Genomic DNA, 19,960 nt, shown 5'->3' on the forward strand with positions numbered 1-19,960 from the left:
TTATGACAAAAGAGGGAAATGCAATATTTTTCTTAATTAATTAAGTACAACAACACAAACACATAGTTATCTTCACACACCATCATCACCGTCGGATGATTTGATCTCCTTGTACTCTTGTTCACCTATAGTGTCACAATAGGTCCCTCCACGTGTCTCAGGCAAACAAACCACAAACAACCCAAAGCACCCGATCACCACCCCAAACACCCCATAAGACAAAAACAAACCATTCTTCCTACCCGCAGCCACCAACATAGGACTAAACACACCACCAAACACGAGTGCTTGCCTTACCATTGAAAGTGCCGAGTTCCTCACACACGTGGGAAACAATTCTAAGGTGTATATCAACAACACACCAAATGCTGAGGTCGCACCGAAAAATGACAACATTTCGAACCCAATTTGCAATCCCTGCCGTCCATTTTCAATCACCACACATGCTATACTACACACACCACTCATAATAGTAAACACAAGCAAACCACTTCTCCTATTCAATCTTCCTATAATGAAGAAAATGATCAAAGATGCTGGTAACTCTGTTAAAGCATTAAGTGTGACACTCAAATAAAGATTTGAAAATTCCAAGTTACCTAAACCCAATGGCATACCATAGTACACCATTCCAATTCCAAAACCCATGATCATAACCATAGATAATCTTCGAAAAGCCCATTTTTTCTCCCATAAGATCTTGATTGACGAGTATAGATCGACGTTCCACGTTTCTTGTTCAATCGATACATCACCAAAGAAGCTAGAGCTTAAGTTACTACCGATGCACCTTAACGTGTTGATTGCTTCTTCTTTTCTTCCTCTAACAAAAAGCCATCTAGGTGACTCATGCACTACAAAATGAACTAATACACAGTAAAATATTCCTGGAATGGCAGTCCAGAGATATATTATTCTCCATGATGAACCTCTATTGATGTAAGCTATGGCTGGTAAAGATAAGAACCCAATAGTGAAACATACGAATCCAACAATACCCACTTCGCCACGCCATCGTTTCCCCACGAGTTCAGTCGATAGGACAAGCGAGCACGTGCCAATCGTCGCTCGTCCGAAACCTGTTACGAATCTCAAGGCAGAGTAGACCCATATGTTGGGAGAGAAAACTGTTAAAACACTTGTTAAAGACATAATCAGACATGAAATAACAAGCATATTCTTACGACCGAGTGACGAGTCAGCTAGGGTTGCTAGAACGAGTCCACCCACGAGACAACCAATGAAGAATGATGAAGTGGGTAAGCCTAAGATGATAGGTTCAGAACATGCTAGATCCCAGTTTGAAATTATAGAGATTCTTGCTGGATCATCCCAAGCCCATGCAGTCTTGGGTAGACTACACTGGTTTGGTGCCGAGTTACATGACTCATTTCCTGGTTGAGTACAATGCCATTTGGGTTCCGAGTCAGTGAACACACTGATGAAAGTCTGTTGTGCATCGAAGACCCATGCAAAAGATACAATGACGGCTTGTAAGAATTGGGCCCACCCAAAATCACCGATACACCGTTCGATCGTGTCATCTAGGGATCTGATATGCGTCTCGAGCTTAGGAGGTTTGGACTCAACCGAGTCGGATCTGGAGAGAAGGGATGATGAATCGGCCATTTGGGGTGTGTGTGGTTCTTCCTTTCTTCCTTCCTTCCTTCCTTCCTTCGTTAAATGGGGAATGAGACTGTGAGAGAGTTAGGGTTTTATGTGAAGTGAGGGGAGGAATTTGGTGGGGCCCATTGACCAAATATGGGACCCACATTAAGTATATACAGTCAAGACATCTTGTCTTCTAGTAAGAGAGTTCACACTCAAAAAAAATGTGGCCATCTCTATTATTTGATGATGGGTTGGGATTCATTGAATCATCTATTCATCGAGAAATACGAAATCTAGACGGTTGATATCAACTAGAGGATGCGTGTTTTATCTCAATAGTTGAATTTAGTATTTCGACGGTTGAGATTTCATGGTTTTTTGTTGATTCATTTTGTACAAAACACTAGATCCAGATCCATTGTATCATGACTTGGAAATTACATGGCAAAGATTCTTATCTTTAGTGTTTAGTTGTCCCATTCGGTTGTAACTTTATCAATGGCAAAGATTCTCATCTTATTGTTTAGTTTATTAATTATAAATGTCACGTTCAATTGTAACTTTATATAATACCAACTGTGGGTACAAACTTCAAATCTTGGTTCTAAGTCCACTTGATTTCCTTGCGCTGAAGAAGTTGGATTGGTTAACCTTGAATATGACTTACTCTTTATTTTATGGTATCTGACGATTAGATTAACATCATCGATGATATTTTAATATCATTGATGATCTTGTGATTGCATTTCGACAATCAAGTCATCAATAATTTTTATAGAATATGTGAGTGTTTTCTGATAAAATTTTGTATCATAGTGCTTGTGAGCTGTTAATTTATAATTTTTTTATTATAAACAATTAGTTGTATTTCATGGTACCTTGACCACAACACCTTCAACTAATTAGAACGAATCGTTAAATTTCTGAAATCGATGTCATTGTCCTTCTGCTCCTTGATCTTCTTTCTTTGGATAGGTAATAGCTTTAGTGATGCAATTTGGATTCTTAATGAATTTCTTTTCTCTATTTTGATTTTTAGAGAATATCTTTAATGTGCTTTTTTTTTTTTGTGTTCTTGAGAATACTCTCCATTTTCTAAAGAACATATGTACCTTATAAGGGAGTTGATACATACATATACAGATAAGAGTAGATGGTCTAGATCCTGTAAGACTAGAATTCAACCCATTAAAGAATTATAATCCTTCTATAATAGAGGTTTCTCAAATCAAATGTAACTCTTAATTAGTATCTTCATGTTGTTGACTTAACTTCTTTTACAAGAAAACCCAATAAAAAAATATCATAAATCGTTGGGAGGTGTCATAGGACCCAAAAGGACGTAGATCCAAACAAATACTTTTTAGCAGAATCAAGTAATTAAGAAGATTTCTTGACCTTAAAAAATTCAACTAAGTCAAATTAAGACTTGACGGAATCCTCAACACACTCTTGAAACCATGTCTAAAATGGGCTGCTAGTTTGTTACACTAACAACCATTATTTTAAAAAATCATACCAAACTGGTGGTTCGACCATATTTTGTAATAGAATCAATTAGAAAAAAGAATCCAGGATTTTTGTGAGTATTATCTTTTAATGAATACAAATAAAGATAAATAGGAATAGGTATGCATATTTTTTATTTTTATTAATAAACATCTATTGGTCTGACCAAATTGAATTAGGGTCCACCATTCTTCGACGAATATGTGGTCTGATCATAGGTTTTGTTTTTGAAGCTTTACTAATTAAATCATTTAACGTTACAACGACAACAACAACAACAATGCCTTATCCCAAAAACATCATTTAGTTTTTATGACTAGGTTGAAAGTCCAAACTTTTAGACTAGTCGTGTCCATTTGATTGCTTTTAAGACAAATTATTAGGTTTTATTTTTGTTAGCATTGTCCCACATCGCCTAGGTACCATCGAGATGTGCAATGTATAAAGTGGGGGCAACCCTCGCCTTGTAAGCTGTTTTTAAGGGATGAGTTAGGTCCATCAACTTTAACATGGTATTAGGGCGGGTGTATCTTAGGGATGGGTCGGGTTATCTCCAGCCCTATGTAGAGGGGGAGAACCGAGTGTACATCTCTAGCCCTTGCATTGAGGGGGACTATTAGCATAGTCCCACATTGCCTGGATACTCTCGGGATGTGCAATGTATAAAGTGGGGGCAACCCTTTCCTTGCTAGCCGATTTTTAGGGATGAGTTAGGCCCATCGATTTTAACATGGTATTAGAACAAGTGTACCTCAAGGATGGGTCAGGTTGGTATCTCCAGTTCTATGTAGAGGGGGAGAACCGAGTGAACATCTTCAACCCTAGCGCTGAGGGGGACTGTCAACATAGTCCCACAATGCTTGGGTACTCTCGAGAAGTGCAATGTATAAAACGAGGGCAACCCTCTCCTTGCCAATCAATTTTCAGGGATGCGTTAGGCTCATCGTCTTTAACGGTTTTAAAGAGCAAAATCAAGATTATTTATGCTATAGGTTGAAGATGAGGGTGTTTAGCTAATTTTTTGTTAGTAAGATATTTGTCATTAATTGAATAATGAAGGGGCATCTCAGATATTTATCAAAATGGACGGATATCACTCAATCATAAAAAAAATAATAGTACTCACCCACTCTCGGCACTTCTCCCACTCCCACAATCACCATTAAGAAAAAAAAAAGAGCACTTTAACCTTAGGTTTTATGGCCGAGATCATATTAAAAAGAAGAATTATTTTTAATTAGATCAAAGGTTTTTTTAAAATGGATGGTCATTGAACTCCCAAATTTAAATACAATGATTTTAGTGTCTCATCAACTTGACATTCTCTCGACAGTTTAAAAACACCACCAAACTACAAGAAATTAAAATGTGCTACAGAATACCCACTCCCTGCAAGGACCATTCCATTTTTCTTTGACATTTTTTTTTTATAAAATTTGATTTGGTTTATTTCCATCCATGTTGTATCTTATTTTCGGGATTCACTCAAACTATTGTTCGGGAGATGTAAGTTCTTACAAGTGTCATGTTTGGCTAATGTCATTTGAGTGGTACAGTTTATCTCATCATGTCTCATCCCAAAAAGGTTAATGCTTGAAATCCTACAGATACTCACATGGCTGAAAGTTTGGAGGCTTTGAAGACACTTGTGGTGTGTTACATGGCATGTTTAGAATTAGGAGGCTTTGAAAGAGATCTGTGAATCGCGTGACATCCCTACCATTGTGTCGAGGTTGGAAAAGTGCCATAACCCATTTTCTAGAGAGACATAACCCATTTTCTAGAGAGAGCTGATATTAGCATCCCAACTTTTTCTTATTACACCCCATCTCTTAAATTATTTATCTCAGCCCAATTAAAGATTAAAACACACCCTTCAAACATTAATTACAAAGGTTTGGTTTAAATTATAATCTCAACTTCAATAGTTGTTTACAATTATGATTAGGGTCGTATAAAATCCTAATGCAAAAATTAGAAATATAGAACAAAATAAAGAAAAAGAGGGAGAGAGTTTCTATTGGCACTCCTAATTTTTACTTATTCATTTTCTTTATTTTTAATTGGGGTGTAATAAATCAAAGTTGGGGGTGCCAATAGCAACTCTCTTAAATTAATAGATCCTATGAGAAGGATTTCTTTCTAAATAATTCCTAATTTTTAAGGGGTATTTTTATAGTCCATTTAGTTAATTTTTCATATCTAAATAATCCTCAACCTTATCTCCTCCCCTTATAATATTTCTTGAGTATCCAAATTATCATTTTCTCATCTTCTTCTCATACTTAGATTTTTCAACAATGATTATAACCATTTTCGATGAGATTAGTTTGAAATCATGTTTGAACTGGCCCGCTCGTTGGTTACACTACTAATATATCATCATTTAGCTTTACCACAACAAAAAAAGCTTAATCCAAATTGCATCATTTAGTTTTCATGACTAGGTCTGAAGTTTGATCTTGCCTTGTCAGCTAGATATACTCATCTAAAGGCTTAAAATAATAATTATTATTATTTCTAACTAGACTGAAGGCTTTGAAAATGGACGGGCATGGAGTGATTTTGCTGACTACTTCATTGGTCCTTTAGATTTTATCTCCTAATCTCAAGGACCTAGTAAAATTTGGACCTTCAATGGTGTGGCCCTGCGACAGAATCACTCACATTATTGATAGGGAGAAGTATGTTCTGTCAGGTGTCATGTTTTTCAAAATTTTAAATTTTAAATATTACAATCGATCTCCTAATGTCTCTTCCCAAATGATGACTTCTTGAACATGTTTTGAGGAGAATTGTCATGTGACATCCCTCCCATTCTCTCCCCTATAATAGTGTCAAAAACTTAGAGATGCTATTGGCAGCCCAACTTTTACTTATTACACCTCAATTAATTAAAAACTAGAACATACCATCCATTCACTCCTTTTTCTTTATTTTTTAATTAGCGTGTAATTTAGTAAAAGTTGAGGTGCCAATAGCTTCTCTCAAATCTTAAACCTGAAAGTGGCACATTTATTAAATAGGTAATTAACCTGAAGAACTTGAATATAAATGGTTTTAGGGAGAAATTCGGAGGTTTTTAGTTAGAAGTTGAAGAAAATGATATTTAGATCATTTCCAATTAGTATATGAGAAGGCCCGATCAAGAGGCAATGTCATCAAAAAAAAATTGAAGGGTCGGGGGGGTGGGGGGGGGGGGGATGGGATGGAGGTGAGTGTGTGGGGGGCAAATGGGGAGAGAGATGAGGGAGTGGGGTCAAATGGAGTATGTAATTAGTTGAAAACATAGTGGTGTCTCAAACTTTTGTGGGGGCAATTACCCCACTAGCTCCTTACTAACTCTGCCCCTTCCCATTTGTGTAACCAATTGTAGACACGTGGTTTTCGTTATTACGACGACCACATCTACGATGATTTGGAGTCGTCACCATTCAAATTGTAAATGGGTGTGAATAGTCACCCGATGCACATTTTTTGGAAAATTGTCATTTTTGGCGTTAGTGACTCGCAACGGATAGGGAACTAATCAAATTTTGAGATTCGGGTAAGGGTTTCTGTTGGAGAAAATGGAAGGTGTTAAGCACACCTTTTTTCTCCCCGTCAAGTGACGGTAACCTCGACGTAAGGGCAATTACCCCACTAGCTCCTTACTAACTCTGCCCCTTCCCATTTGTGTAACAATTGTAGACACATGGTTTTCGTTATTACGACGGCCACATCTACGATGATTTGGAGTCGCCACCATTCAAATTGTAAATGGGTGTGAATGGTCACCCGAGGCACATTTTTTGGAAAATTATCATTTTTGGCGTTAGTGACTCGCAACGGATAGGGAACTAATCAAATTTTGAGATTCGGGTAAGTGGTTCGGTTGGAGAAAAGGGAAGGTGTTAAGCACCCTTTTCTCCCCGTCAAGTGACGGTAACCTCTACGTAACTCGGTCATTTTGATTTAAAATAAATAAAAAAGGTGCCACGTGGTTGCATTTGTACCCTAGATGGGATTTGTTTTTGGCTCGATCATAGGATCATCTCATTGATAGAGATGATTCTTGTAGATCTAAGCCTTAAGGGCCACTCATTTAAAATAAAAATAAAAGAGAAGAAGGGGATATTTAGAAAAGGGAGAAGGAGAGGGTAGAGAGAGAAGGGGGGGTTGTACTTCAAATCCACCTTGTACTCTTGATCTTCTTTTCTTCTTCTTTTTCTTTTATAACTTCTATGTCTTCTTGAATCCTTAGTGGAATGTGAGAGAGTTATTGTGAGAGTAGAGAGTAGAAGAGAGATGAGTAAGGATTAGATTTTTTTTCTAGTGAGACTTAGTAACCATTTTTGGGATGAGAGGGGAGGTATTTATAGATGTTTGGAGGAGGTTTGGGGGTATAATGGGGTGAAGAGTTGAGAGAATAAGGAATGGCATGGGTATTTGAAGTTAAAGGTGTGAAATTTAAAGTGTAATGGAGGGCATATGTGTAATGAGTTAAAATGGGTGAGGTTTAAATCCAAATGGGTTGGATCTTACCCAAATCCATTTGGGTTGAGTGTTTGGTGGGATGAGATGAGTGATGGTTGATGGGAGGAGTGCGGTGTAAGAGAGTTGTTTAGAGAAGAAGTGTTAGGTTGGTTGATGAGGTGAGGTGTGTAGATTTAGGAAAATGGGTTGTGTAAGATGTTGTTAAATTGATTTTTGGGAGGAGAGAGGGGATGATGCCATGTGGCATATGTGATGAGAGGATGAGAAATATGAGATTGGTTGATTGGTTGATGGTGGTTGTTTGAATAAAGATAAGGGTGTTGGTTAGTTGGTTGATGATGAGGGGGTATGGGTTGAGGTGATTTTGTGGGAGTGTTTTAAAGAAAATAATGGGTGTAGATATAGGTTGTGATGTGGGTGGTTATTGATGTTAGAGAATGGTGATGGATTAGGGTATGGGTTGAGGTGTGGGTGGTTGATGATGTTAGAGAATGAGGATGGGTAGGTTAGGGTAGGGTATGGGTTGAGGTGATTTTGGAGAAGGTGATGTGGGTAAGATTGAGTGTTTAGAAATGGTGATGGGGGTGGTGTGGCCTCGAAGGGGCTTAGGGTGTTTGCGGATCTCGAGGTGGAGCGACGGGAGGTAGATGAGAGGTAGGTATCCCAAGTCTCACATTTTTATTTTTTTGATTTTTTTGAAATTTTTGAAATCATTGATTTGATCAAAATGCCGCGTGTTGGCGAATCGGGCTTTTTGGGCTTGTTTGAAGGATTTTATCGATTTTTTAGATGTAAGCATGGAGCGGTGATGTTGAACACATGTGGAATGGGTCACAACCCTTCTTGTGGGTCCCTTAAACCATTGGGTGGTTTTAGGGACCTCGGTTCAATCCAAAATGTCATTTTTAGCGTTTTGAGCCTTAGAGGCCCGTTGCCTTTTTGTCGGAAAGTCGGTATTTAGAATAGAGCGGGGTAGATGGGAGCATGCCGAATCCTTTTGATGGATCTACTAACCCATTGAGAGGTGTTAGAGGCTTTGATTTTGACAAAAATGTCATATTTCGATGATTCGGGCCTTCGAGGCCCGTTGGCCAACTTTATTGAAAAATTATTGTTTTTGAGCCCTTCGAGTGAGGGCCCGTTCAAATTGGGGTGTCTACACCAATCACTAGAATTGTATAATTTTAAATGGAAAAAAAAAATAGGTTTCATTTCCACCACCAATAATATGTTGTGGATTTAAGTTCAAATACATAATTATTGTAAAACTAGAACCAACACAAGGGAGAGAAGGCATGTGTATCCCCAAAAAAGGTTGCCAAGGATCTTGATGTGCACCTACCATCTTTACAAGTAAAAAAGTTATAAGAGAGAAATGGAGACAGAGAAGTAACTACCACCTGTGGGGTTGTGTTTTTCTTCTTTTCAAGTTATGGAGATAAAAAGGATGAGATGCTCGTATAGCCTGAGAAAATCACAATCAATAAAATAAGGATTTAGGATTTTTGGCCATCATAGTAATCTTTTAGAGATATGGTTTCGTAAACTAAAAGCTTAATTGTTAATTATTTTACAAATATATTAGATGTATCAAAATGAATTAAGCAGGTTGATGTCCCTAACCTAGACATAACCCATTTAATAAACAGGTTAGATGGTCAACACAATTATGACCCATAAACATATAGGCTCAACCCAAATGCATTGGTTAACTTCATGTCATTTTGGAGTCATGTTCTCGGATCATGTTAAAATTGCTGACCCATAGATGAAGGTTTGGGCGTTAGGGGCTTTGAGGAGATTTGCATTGTGACGTTCCTCCTATATTGTGGCAAGTTGGTCTTAGAAGTGTCATAATCCATTTATTAAAATTGTACCTCTTGTAGAAGCTAATTTGGGCTTACCTCGATCTACTCTGCTGTTGCTCCAAAGATACTCCTCGATCTTGGTAGCACCGATGTGGTACCTGCCAATAATTCTTTGACGATCCAATTAGAATTCTCGAAAATATGTTGCTCCTTTTTCTCTTTAATTTCCAGAGATCCCCTCAAAAGATCTCATCTCCTTCGATCCTACCTCTATTATATATCCCACCCTTAAGATTACGGTTTCCATTTTATTTGGGATTTGATCTTGTAAGATCCCATGATCATGGGGATCTTACTTAGTATATGGAAGCTTCCTTAACATATTCCAAGAATCATGGGATTCTTTCTAGAATTTTGGATCTTGGTGAGCGAGATAAACGATTGTACAAAAACTTAAATTCGATCTACCTTGCCAGTCAAGGTAAATTTCGATCCATGTTGCCCTCCTAGTCAGGGTAGACTTCGATCCATGCCCTGCTCTTCTGACAAGAAGAGTTAGACTATTGGCTTACCCTATGTACTACTTGTTCTTAGAAATATCTTCAACTTTCCAATTCATGTTCTCAACAAGACATGTGTAAAGTCTTGGTGAGTTACCAATTTTACCCTCTATAATTACTCCCTCTCGAGAAGATGCGAAGCTCGTTCCTCATCTCGAGAAACGGTCCTTCTCCCAAATGAGTGTCATTAATAGCTTGTAATTTTTAACTCGAATCATTTTGTTTGCCTCTAACACCTTATCCCATTAAATGGAATGTAGTTCAAGTTACGGACTACTAAGATGGTGTGTTCTTTTTTGCTGGTCATACACAAGTCCCACTTAGTGTCATAATAAACCATAGGGTTGCAACGATTAGGTAAGATGGCTTTTCACTAAGGGGTGTATATGCTCTCCCACATCTAGGCTATAAATAGGTCGTCATTTTGAAACTTCTCTCTTTCTATTGCCTATTTCTCTATTTTTGAATTTTTTTCTATTTGCCTCTGAACTTTCTGAGCCATCCAAGCTTTGAGCCTTTTCACTCCTTGTTCAAAGGTAACTTCTTCCTTTTTTTTCTTTTCTTATTTCGAACTTTAGATCCCAATGGCCATTAACCTTGCCAAACTTCGCAAAAACTACTTAATCCCTTCATTAGTGTCTCTTAGGGTTAGTACTGATCCTAATGATCCTAATGAGCGTCACCAGGGGAAAATAATGGTGTATACTAATCAGATTAAGGTTGGCCTGAGTTTTTTCCTTTCCCCTTTTTTGAGAGGTCTTTAGCAAAATAAATCAAGTTCCTTGGCTAGATGTAATGCAAGTTTTCCACCTAGTTGACTGAGTGGAGTTGGGGGTAACCCCCAATGACTTCTTCCCTAGGTATAACCTGAAATTCAACTTCTACCGACCTGGTCATTATTCCTTGTTGGCCAAAATTGTGGCACTATCCCTAGTGCCTTCCCTTCCTAGCATTGATAAGGAATGGCACAAAGACCCCTTAATCGTTTATGGGGATTGGGAGTTTGCTCCAGGTGCTCTTCGTGAAGGGTTTAGAGTGCCCCAAACGTTTCAGGTAAGTAGTATTCTATGCTTGAATTTTTATTGTTTGGTTTCTTCTTGGTACTTACTTTGTTTTCCTTCCCTGACCTTCATATTCTTATGCTTTTTATGTTGTCAAGGCGAGGAGGGAACAAAAACAACTTGTGAAGAAAAAGAAGAATAAGGCTAGCAAGGAGTAGTTTATGGTCAAGGCTGATTAGCCTACTCTGCCATCTTTTGTTCCCGTTCCTCTTTTAACACAATCACCTTTCCTCATCCAACCACATTCAGCTCACCCTACAGAGCAAGTTGCAGAGAGCCATTCTCCTACAATTTGCCTTTACTCCAGTAATTCTTCCCATTTCCAATTGATCAGGTTAGACAACCTGCTTCTCCTTTCCCCAGTTCACATTCTATTATAGATCCTTTCCAGCTCAACATCATGAACGTCGACCTATTAGAATTTGTCCTTTCCACTTCTTGACCCTTCTCGAAACATTCCCCCCCCCCCCCCCCCCCCCCCCCCCCCCCCCCCCCCCCCTTGTCCCAAACCGCTCTCCCTGGCCGAGAGTGAAAGCAAGAAGAACTGTGTCCAAAACCCTTAATATGGACAAGTTCCTGGGGATGTTTCCCCTGAAGTCCCTTTGAATAAGTTAAGCAACAATGGGGCTGCCCTGCCTATGCAAACATCTACTTAGGCTGAGCAGACCCATGATGACAAGGTTCTAGAGATCACCCCCTCTGGAGAGCCACAAAAGCCTAGGTGGCGGAAACTACACAAGAGGAAAGAGCCTACCCCCCAGGGAAGTGATACAATAGATGAAGGGGAACTTGGGGAAGTTGCTAACTTCAAAACACCTCTCCTATGCTCTTACTTCCAAAAAGACTATCACAGAGGTGGAAGTCAATCTGATAGAATACACTAAGGCCAACGATGCTCTGGTTGCTAAGCACCTGAAGTTGGAGCTGGCAGCACGAAGGTTTCAAAGAGCGTGTCCAGAGAAGAGATACTAAGCTTGATGATTTGACAGGGGCTCGAGGAGAAGGACCTAGAATTGAATTCTCTCAAGGCTGATTTTGAATAGCACGTACACGTAGCCTCTAGTTATGCTATTGCTTCTCAATTTGAGCTTGCCATTTAGGAGGCTAGGACCAAGCAGGCTAAAGAAGATGAGGTAGCAACGAAGAAGCTACTCAGCCAATTGAAGGCTCAGTATGCACAAACCATAGAGGAGTCCGCTAACAAGGCATACAATAATTGTTTCAAAGCTAGTTGTTTCCAATATGGGATGGAGGAAGAAGAGGAGTTAGACGAGAGGTTTGTGATTCCAGCCCTTGAAAATTGTCCAAAATGTTAGGGCCGATTTGGGTGATTTCCTCCTCCTCTTAATCTGGAGGAGATTGATCAAGCTGATCCAACATCTGCAGCCTCTCTTCTCTCCCCTTGCTCGGTTTAAGCTTCTGGAGTAACAGAGTAAAGCTCCTCAGCAGACTAAACAGGATGATCCGCCTGCCTCCTAATCAACGATTTATGTTCCTTAGTTTTTTCTTTATAACATGTAATTTTCTTCTTTCTTTTTGTAATCTACCAATGTAAGTTCTTTCCTTACGAATGAAAAAAGTTTCATTTTTCCACTCTTGATCTCCTTATTTTTTGTATTTTGCTTAAGTGTACTCTTCTCTTCCAGATGTCATCTCTAGTGTTCTCCTGGGATGACACATTTCTTTGGTTAAAGAGTTAACTTTAGTCTTTAACTCACAGAACTATAAACCCTTAAAAACAAAAGTTTTAAGCATTGATCTTCTACTCTGGGCAATATATTGTTCTCACTTTCTCTAGTTAAAGACCATCTTTTAACTCAATGAATTATAATAAAAAGCTTTTAAGTGTTGATCTTCTACTCTGGGCAATAGAAGTTTGGCATTTCCTCTATGAGTCCTCGACCCAAAACTGCCTTATGTGTTTCAATCTCGTTCGTCCTCTTTTGGGGGTGGTGGGTCTTGCCTTTCTCTCTGTTGCATCTTCATGCGTTGGTTTAACCTTTGGTTTTGTTCAGCTAACTCATCCATCTTCTGTTGTTTCTTCATCTCATTTATCTGATTCATCAAAATGGACTCCATGGTAGAGGCTGCAGGTGGAGTAGCATTGGCTTTAGTAGATTGAATAGGTCTCACCATTATTTTGACTGAAATCAATTTTCTAGTTTCTCATGGACAGTGTCAATTTTTAGAAGTTGATTTGGGTTTACCTTGATCTACTTTGTTGTTGGTCAAAAGATGCTCCTCGATCCTGGTAGCATCGGTGTGTTACTTGCCAATAATTCTCTAATGATCCAGTTAGAATTTTTGAAAAGATGTTCCTCCTCTTTCTCTCTTAATCTCCAGAGATCCCCTCAAAAGATCTTTTCTTCCTTGATCTTACCTCTATTATATATCCCACCCTCAAAATCAAGATTTCCCCTTTATTAAGGATTTGATCTTGTAAGATCCCACAATCATGAGGATCTTACTTAGTAAATGAAACCTTCTTAGCATATTCCAGGAATCATGTGATTCTTCTTAGAATTTTGAATCTTGGAGAGTATGGTAAAGGATTGTACGGAAAGTTAGATTTGGTCTGTCCTACTAGTCAGGATAGATTTCGATCCACTTCTAGTCAGGGTAGACTTCAATCCATGCCCTGCTCTTCTAAAAGGCAAAGCTGGACTATTTGCCCATCTTATGTACCACTTGCTCTTCGAAATCTCCTCTACTTTCCAATTCATGTTCTCAACGAGATGCGTGTAAAGTCTTGATGAGTTATCGATTTTACACTCTACACCTCTTTTTGTCTTTTGTCTATATTAAACGGTCCAAGACCATTAAATTTCATAAAATTCTTCAGATCAAGGCGTCAAAATTTTCGTTGTCAAATTTTATTTTATTTTTTTTGACAAAATTGTCAAATTAATGGAGGATGAGAGAAATTCAACAACTCTAAACCATTGAATCTAAAGAACATAACATTTTCAATGGCCCTGGATTGTCGAAATCTAGTTTCTAAAATTCGTGGGCCTTGCCCATCGAATTTTTCAATTTTCACATAGTGAAAGAGTGGGACTAGCTTGATTTGTTGGGGATGAATATTATCTCTACACATGATTTATTATTTCTATGAGTCGTGATAATCTGACTATACCACATGGCACACTCAATCAACTACCTGACGTGACAAGTTCGAGAATCATAGATTTGAGCTCCTCGGGATACACGGTTCCCTCGAGATACACTTTTTTAATGGGAAAGTGCAGATGTGTATCTTAAGGAGCGCAGATCTACGATTCCTGAACTTGTCACGTCAAGGTAGTCAATTGAGTTTGCCACGTGGAGTAGTTAGATTATCACGATTCTATTTCTATTAGTGTTCTTCTAATTCCAATCTTTACGTAATCAAATATAATCTTAACCTAATCTAATATAGTCTTATATTATCTCAATCTTCATGAGAAGATATTATTGTACATCAAAAATGCATCTTATTAGAACCCATCGTGTTATACCTTAATACATGATACCTATCACACTGGCATGATCTACAGAGACGTGTGATTAACTAGTTGACATTTAGACATACCCAAAACATGTGATAGCTGAATCAAAAACTTGTCTTGCTTCAATTTCCTGTATCTTCCCGTCTCCCTAGCTAGACCACATACTCGCTTGCTCGCTAAAGGATGATTCTTAATATTTTCCATCACTCGTGGTTATAAATATCCGAACCCTTTTTCAATTATATGCCATTTATATTCTTAAAGAAAATGAAATATATATTTCATTCAAAAACTTCTAACCCCTATTTTGAAGAAATGTTTGGCACAATGTTTGGCTCTCTTTAGGACCTTCCAATGCTAATATATTTATATGGGTCATGATCCATAGACACATAAAGCTACAACTTGATTTTTTGTTTGTCTGGAGATCATCCTTGCAAAAAATCAGCACATTCCAAAACTTCTAGTCCCATGTTTACAAGTTGAAGAATTCTAAACCGTCCATTTTTTGTAAACCACTTTTGATGGGGTTAGAAGTTTTGGAATGTGCTGATTTTTTGCAAGGATGATCCCCTCACCATATAGATCATCCTCACAAAAAATCAACCTATTTCAAACCTTTTTACCCATATAAGACAAAATACATTGTAACTTTATGAGTAACTTTATCTGTCTACGCATCGTATATACTCTTTATTTATATTTTTTTTACTTTTGGGACGGACCTACACATGATGAATATTGGAAAATCCCATCTGGCATATCATGAAGAAAAATCCTCACAAAATTATAATCCATTTTAATATACTTGTAACATGAATTCGTGATCTAAAAGTTGCATGTATTGTAATTTAGCAAGCAAGCTATGGGTCCAAACCTCCATTTTGATGAACTTAACATCATTAAAAGTTGACTAAATTTTGAAAATTGTGAAGTTTACTTTAGAATATTATAACAAAATAATTATATTTTTATTAATCGTGTGTAAATGGACGATCCAATTAATAGTTCCCACAAAAAACAAAAAAACACCATATAATTGGTTAGCTTAGCTACTTAGTCAGTGATAGAGACCATCACTAAATCAATTTACATACCACGTCATCAAATATGGCAATATATAATTAAATAGAGAAGTAAGATTTGAATTGCCCGACCCATCGATTAAGATAAGACATAGGTGATGATGATAATGATCACGACGATGTTGCCAACTCATTCATTACCACTCTCGGGTAGTTTGATATGAATCATGATAATCTGACTTACCTATGTGGCATACTTAATTGACATCTCTGACGTGATAGGCTTTGGAATCGTACATCTACTCTTCTGAGGTTAGAGAACTACAATTTCCTATAAAAAGGTGCAGTTTTTTTTTTTTTTGCTAACCGAGTGTCCGGGTCAGTTTACGCTCACCACAACTAATCTCGGGGAGGACTACCACAGCAACCCACTGCCATGGTCCCCCAGTTAAATCATGAGAAAAATCCAAGAGAGAAATCGAACCCGTGACGTACACCGAACCCACACTTCACATGTTCGCCCTTACCACTTAGGCAACCTATGAGTGGGTAAAAAAAAAGTGCAGTTTTGTATTATGAGGAAAGCAAATCTACGGTATCCGAGCCTGTCACATCAGGGGTGTCGATTGAGTATGCCTCGTGCCTAAGTCAGATTATCACGACTCGTTTGATATACATATTAGACCATAGTAAAGTTTCAAATTGATGAATTTAATCAAAAGTTGACTCAGATGAGTCAAATAAAAATTTATTATATTTACAAATTAATACTTGGAAATATCTTTTTATTACTATAAAAAAAAAAAATAACAACATTTATTTTTTTCCCCGAAAAAATAGAGAGAAACATTGCAGTGTAACTCAGTTTAATTTCTTACCTGACTTGATATGCTTATCGAGCTGACTCAGCTGAGTTACCAAGTTCACTGACCTAAACACAGTTTATATCCATAATGCATGATTTCTCATAAAATCAATTTTCCATTTTAGGTGAGCCACAGATAGGACAGAGAGAGAGAGAGAGAGAGAGAGAGAATCTAACAAAAATAATGATTACAAGTTGTAAGAGATAAAAAATTGATAAGAGTCATGTTGGATGCCTTTCACGTTATAATGATTACAACTTGAAAGAGAATTACCTTACTAAATAATTGATTAAAACACATGTTAGATGCATTTCAAGTAGTACATGAACTTCCTTCAAAACTAACAAGAGTAGATTCCTACAACATCAAAATAAGTTTGAATTGACAAAACCCATTAAATTTTAAATTATTAGTCATGCCTGATTGTATTGACTCGGAATATAAGATGGGTTAGGATGAATAATTTTATTTGTGGAGCGTGTGATATACCGCCAATCCTCGAATTTGGAGTGGTACTGTTATTAAGTTGCACAACGTGAAAAAAAAAAAACTCATATTCGACGGTCCAAGGCCGTTGAATATTTATTATCGATTTTTTTTTTTTTTTCCGACAGGTTGAAATCATCAAATTAATGGAGGATGGGGGAATTTGAAGGCTCTAAGCCACCAAATTGGGAAATATCATAAATTTCGATAGTCTTAAGCCATCAAACTTAGATTTCTAAAATTCATGGACCTTGGCCCATCGAATTTTCTTGTCTAATTTTCTAATTTTCACGTCGTGGTGACTTGGATGAACAGTTGATTCATTATTCTCGCCAACAATAAGTACGCTATCCATTTTTCGTACCATTAAGAATACAGATAATGAGATTTGATCTAATCATAACGATGTAAATTAAATTGAATGTCGTAATTGTTGGGAAAATGTAGTCTTGGGAAGAAAATAATAAAGAAACTAAAATTTTTTAGGGACTTTGAGGGATGAAATAATTGATTTCTTTAAGACTTTGTTTGTCCCCACTTATAAACGAGTTTGTTGATGGATTACCAACAAAATAACCTTCAAGATATAACAAAGTCACAGTGAGAATTTGCAAATAACAATCTTGAGAATTCTCTTTATGAATCTCTTATGAAACAATATGTATTCTCTGACTTAATAATTGGATAAAACGAAAACACTTTAATTTGTTGTTGAAAACTCAAGTTAAATTCTAGAAAACATAACTGATTTGGCCTAAGTACAAATCCTATTTATAAAAAACAAATGAATTCTTAAGTGCCTCTCCATAAAGACACTTGAACAAAAGGATGTATCTATGTATGAAAAGTCAAAAGGTATGACCATTTATAAATAACCTAAAGGTTTATTCATTCATGGAAACCCAAAGAATGCATCCATCAATGGAACAAAAGATGTGTCCATTGATAAAAAAAAAAATCAAAAGACAGGACTCTCCATAAATAATCAATCATTTGCATTTCTTGAAATTTTTATTTAATAAAAAAATATATTTTATAAAATAAAATCCCAATAATAATAAATTTTACTACCATTTTTTTTTAACTTTTTCCTTTTGTGGATTTGGTGGTCGACCTTTCTCACTTCCTTGAGCAATTATGAGTTCTTCTCCAACATTAATCCGAGTATGTGGAGACTGAGATAGTGAAATTATTTAATTTTCAACCCATTTTCATGAGCTTTTTGTGTATTTTCAACGATAGCTTGTACTTCTTCCAAGAGATTATCCAATCCATGATTAGTTGCTAATTATGCTTCTTCTGTAATTGCACCTTTGATCGCAATACGACTAGCTATATGATAAAGTTGGTTAGAATATGTCGCATAGAAAGTTTATATATGCCGACATAGAATTCCAACAAATTCAAACTTCCTTCAGCTACATAGAACTTAACAATTGGAGGAAATGACAATAATAAGGCTTTTTATCTTTTCTTTTCTAATTTTTTTTCATATTTCCCTCGGGTAACTTCATACTTGCAAGTTGTCGGGCCCTTATAATTTTCTCCGATTTTACACAATATGTGTTCTTTGTACTCATCCTAAAACATTTCAAATGCAGTTGGCATGTTGCAAGAATGTACAAATTTGGAGATGATCAAATGCAGTTGGCGTGTTGCGAGAATGTACAAATTTGGATATGTTTGATCATCGAGATGCAAATCTTTTTTCATAACGATTGAGAAAATCAACAAAAGAATATTTTCTGTCCATAAACTTTTTTAAGAAATTTATTGATACTTTCACTACGCTGAGTAGTAGTCATATCTCCACAAAAGGTATCTTGCCCATCTCCATCTCTCAGTATAGCTTAAATAGATCATCCAACCAATTATTTCCTATCAAATCATAATTATGCAATAATTTTCCTCTTCAGTTGCACAACCATAGATACAGTTGTTGAAAGCATTTTGAAAATCTGAAATTTTATATAAATGAGAAAAGTGTTTCGCAGCATTATAAAGAAGTGGTTGGATCACACAAATGAATACAAAATAAAAACTGGTTGGAATGCCTGACGATGCAACTACAAACCAACATTTCTTGGCATATTTGACATCTGCAGGGTCCATTTCTCCCCTCCACTCCACAAAATCATAATGAAGATGAACAATATGAAAACAGAAACAAACAAACAAAACATTCGTCAGCAGATGTTATAAGGTTCCTTCCGCATGATGATCGCTAATTTGGGAAAATTCTAAGGAATATAATTCCACCAAGAACATTTCTTGCTTCAAAGTTTTCTACTCAGAAGAAAGACCACCAATTAATAGGAAAACTCGTTGAAATTCCCAAATTCGAAAAAATTACACATGAAAAGTTGGGGTTAAGTCTAGGGTGAGACTGAGATGAGATGGTTGACATACATATACACTCATCTTGGCAGATTATTAAAAAGAGAGTTGGTTTACAACCAAAGCCAGGGTAAAGGCCTAGCCAGCTAGCTTGATCAAGGTGCCAATTAACTGGATTTTTACTCTAAAAAGGTCACATGCAGGACATTTGGAGATTGTAGACCATTGAAACGTTCATGGACTAGGGATCTTTTTGTTTCTTTTTTTTTTTTTAACCTTATCGGGGTGTTTGTTTCATCCAGTCTACGCATGATGATTACAATCAATCACAAATGCAAGCAAAATATTGATTAACAATGCAGGAAAGACAAACAAAAGATTGTGTAAGCAATCTACAATACAATAAGAGGAGAGGATTACAGTACAGATACTAGCATACACCTTCTCGAATGAGCATTAAATGCTCACCATCCCACTCAATCCTGTCTGTTAAGATTGTTGACCCATGCAACACTTAATTCCTCGACTACGGCATATCATAAAGTAAGATGCCTCCAGCAAATCTTCTTTTATCTCCAACAATTTCAAAACTTTCGATGGTATTTTAAATTGGGTCTATAACTATGATTTAGAGAAGAAAATGTGCATAATGTACCGATCAGCCTGTTTGATGATTCCCCTTGGATTGATCTATAACTGATCCAATGGGTCGAATCTCATCTGAAAACCTATC

General features: G+C 37.0%; 1 protein-coding gene and 2 long non-coding RNA genes across 3 annotated transcripts; 1 reads left to right on the plus strand and 2 right to left on the minus strand.

The window, feature by feature from the left end:
• Positions 1-1,691, minus strand: LOC147388330 (organic cation/carnitine transporter 3-like). Its single transcript, XM_086421423.1, has one exon. It carries the CDS (start codon positions 1,627-1,629, stop codon positions 73-75), a length of 1,557 nt encoding a protein of 518 aa, XP_086277549.1. The 5' UTR covers positions 1,630-1,691; the 3' UTR covers positions 1-72.
• An 8,451-nt stretch (positions 1,692-10,142) lies between these two features.
• LOC147388331 (uncharacterized) lies at positions 10,143-12,618 on the plus strand. Its single transcript, XR_015171102.1, has 2 exons — positions 10,143-11,017; positions 11,124-12,618. It is a non-coding gene; the product is annotated as an uncharacterized LOC147388331 (long non-coding RNA).
• A 139-nt stretch (positions 12,619-12,757) lies between these two features.
• On the minus strand, positions 12,758-13,417 carry LOC147388332 (uncharacterized). Its single transcript, XR_015171143.1, has 2 exons — positions 13,233-13,417; positions 12,758-13,112 (listed from the first exon to the last, which is right to left on the minus strand). It is a non-coding gene; the product is annotated as an uncharacterized LOC147388332 (long non-coding RNA).
• Positions 13,418-19,960: the final 6,543 nt, after the last annotated feature.

The sequence above is a fragment of the Akebia trifoliata genome, chromosome 13 (assembly GCF_017979445.1).
Source record: "Akebia trifoliata isolate Shusen 1 chromosome 13, ASM1797944v1, whole genome shotgun sequence".
In the NCBI taxonomy this organism is placed as follows: Eukaryota; Viridiplantae; Streptophyta; class Magnoliopsida; order Ranunculales; family Lardizabalaceae; genus Akebia; species Akebia trifoliata.

Coding starts and splice junctions, on each gene's coding strand:
- LOC147388330 (XM_086421423.1), bottom strand. CDS start 1,629: ATGGCCGATTCATCATCCCTTCTCTCCAGATCCGACTCGGTTGAGTCC.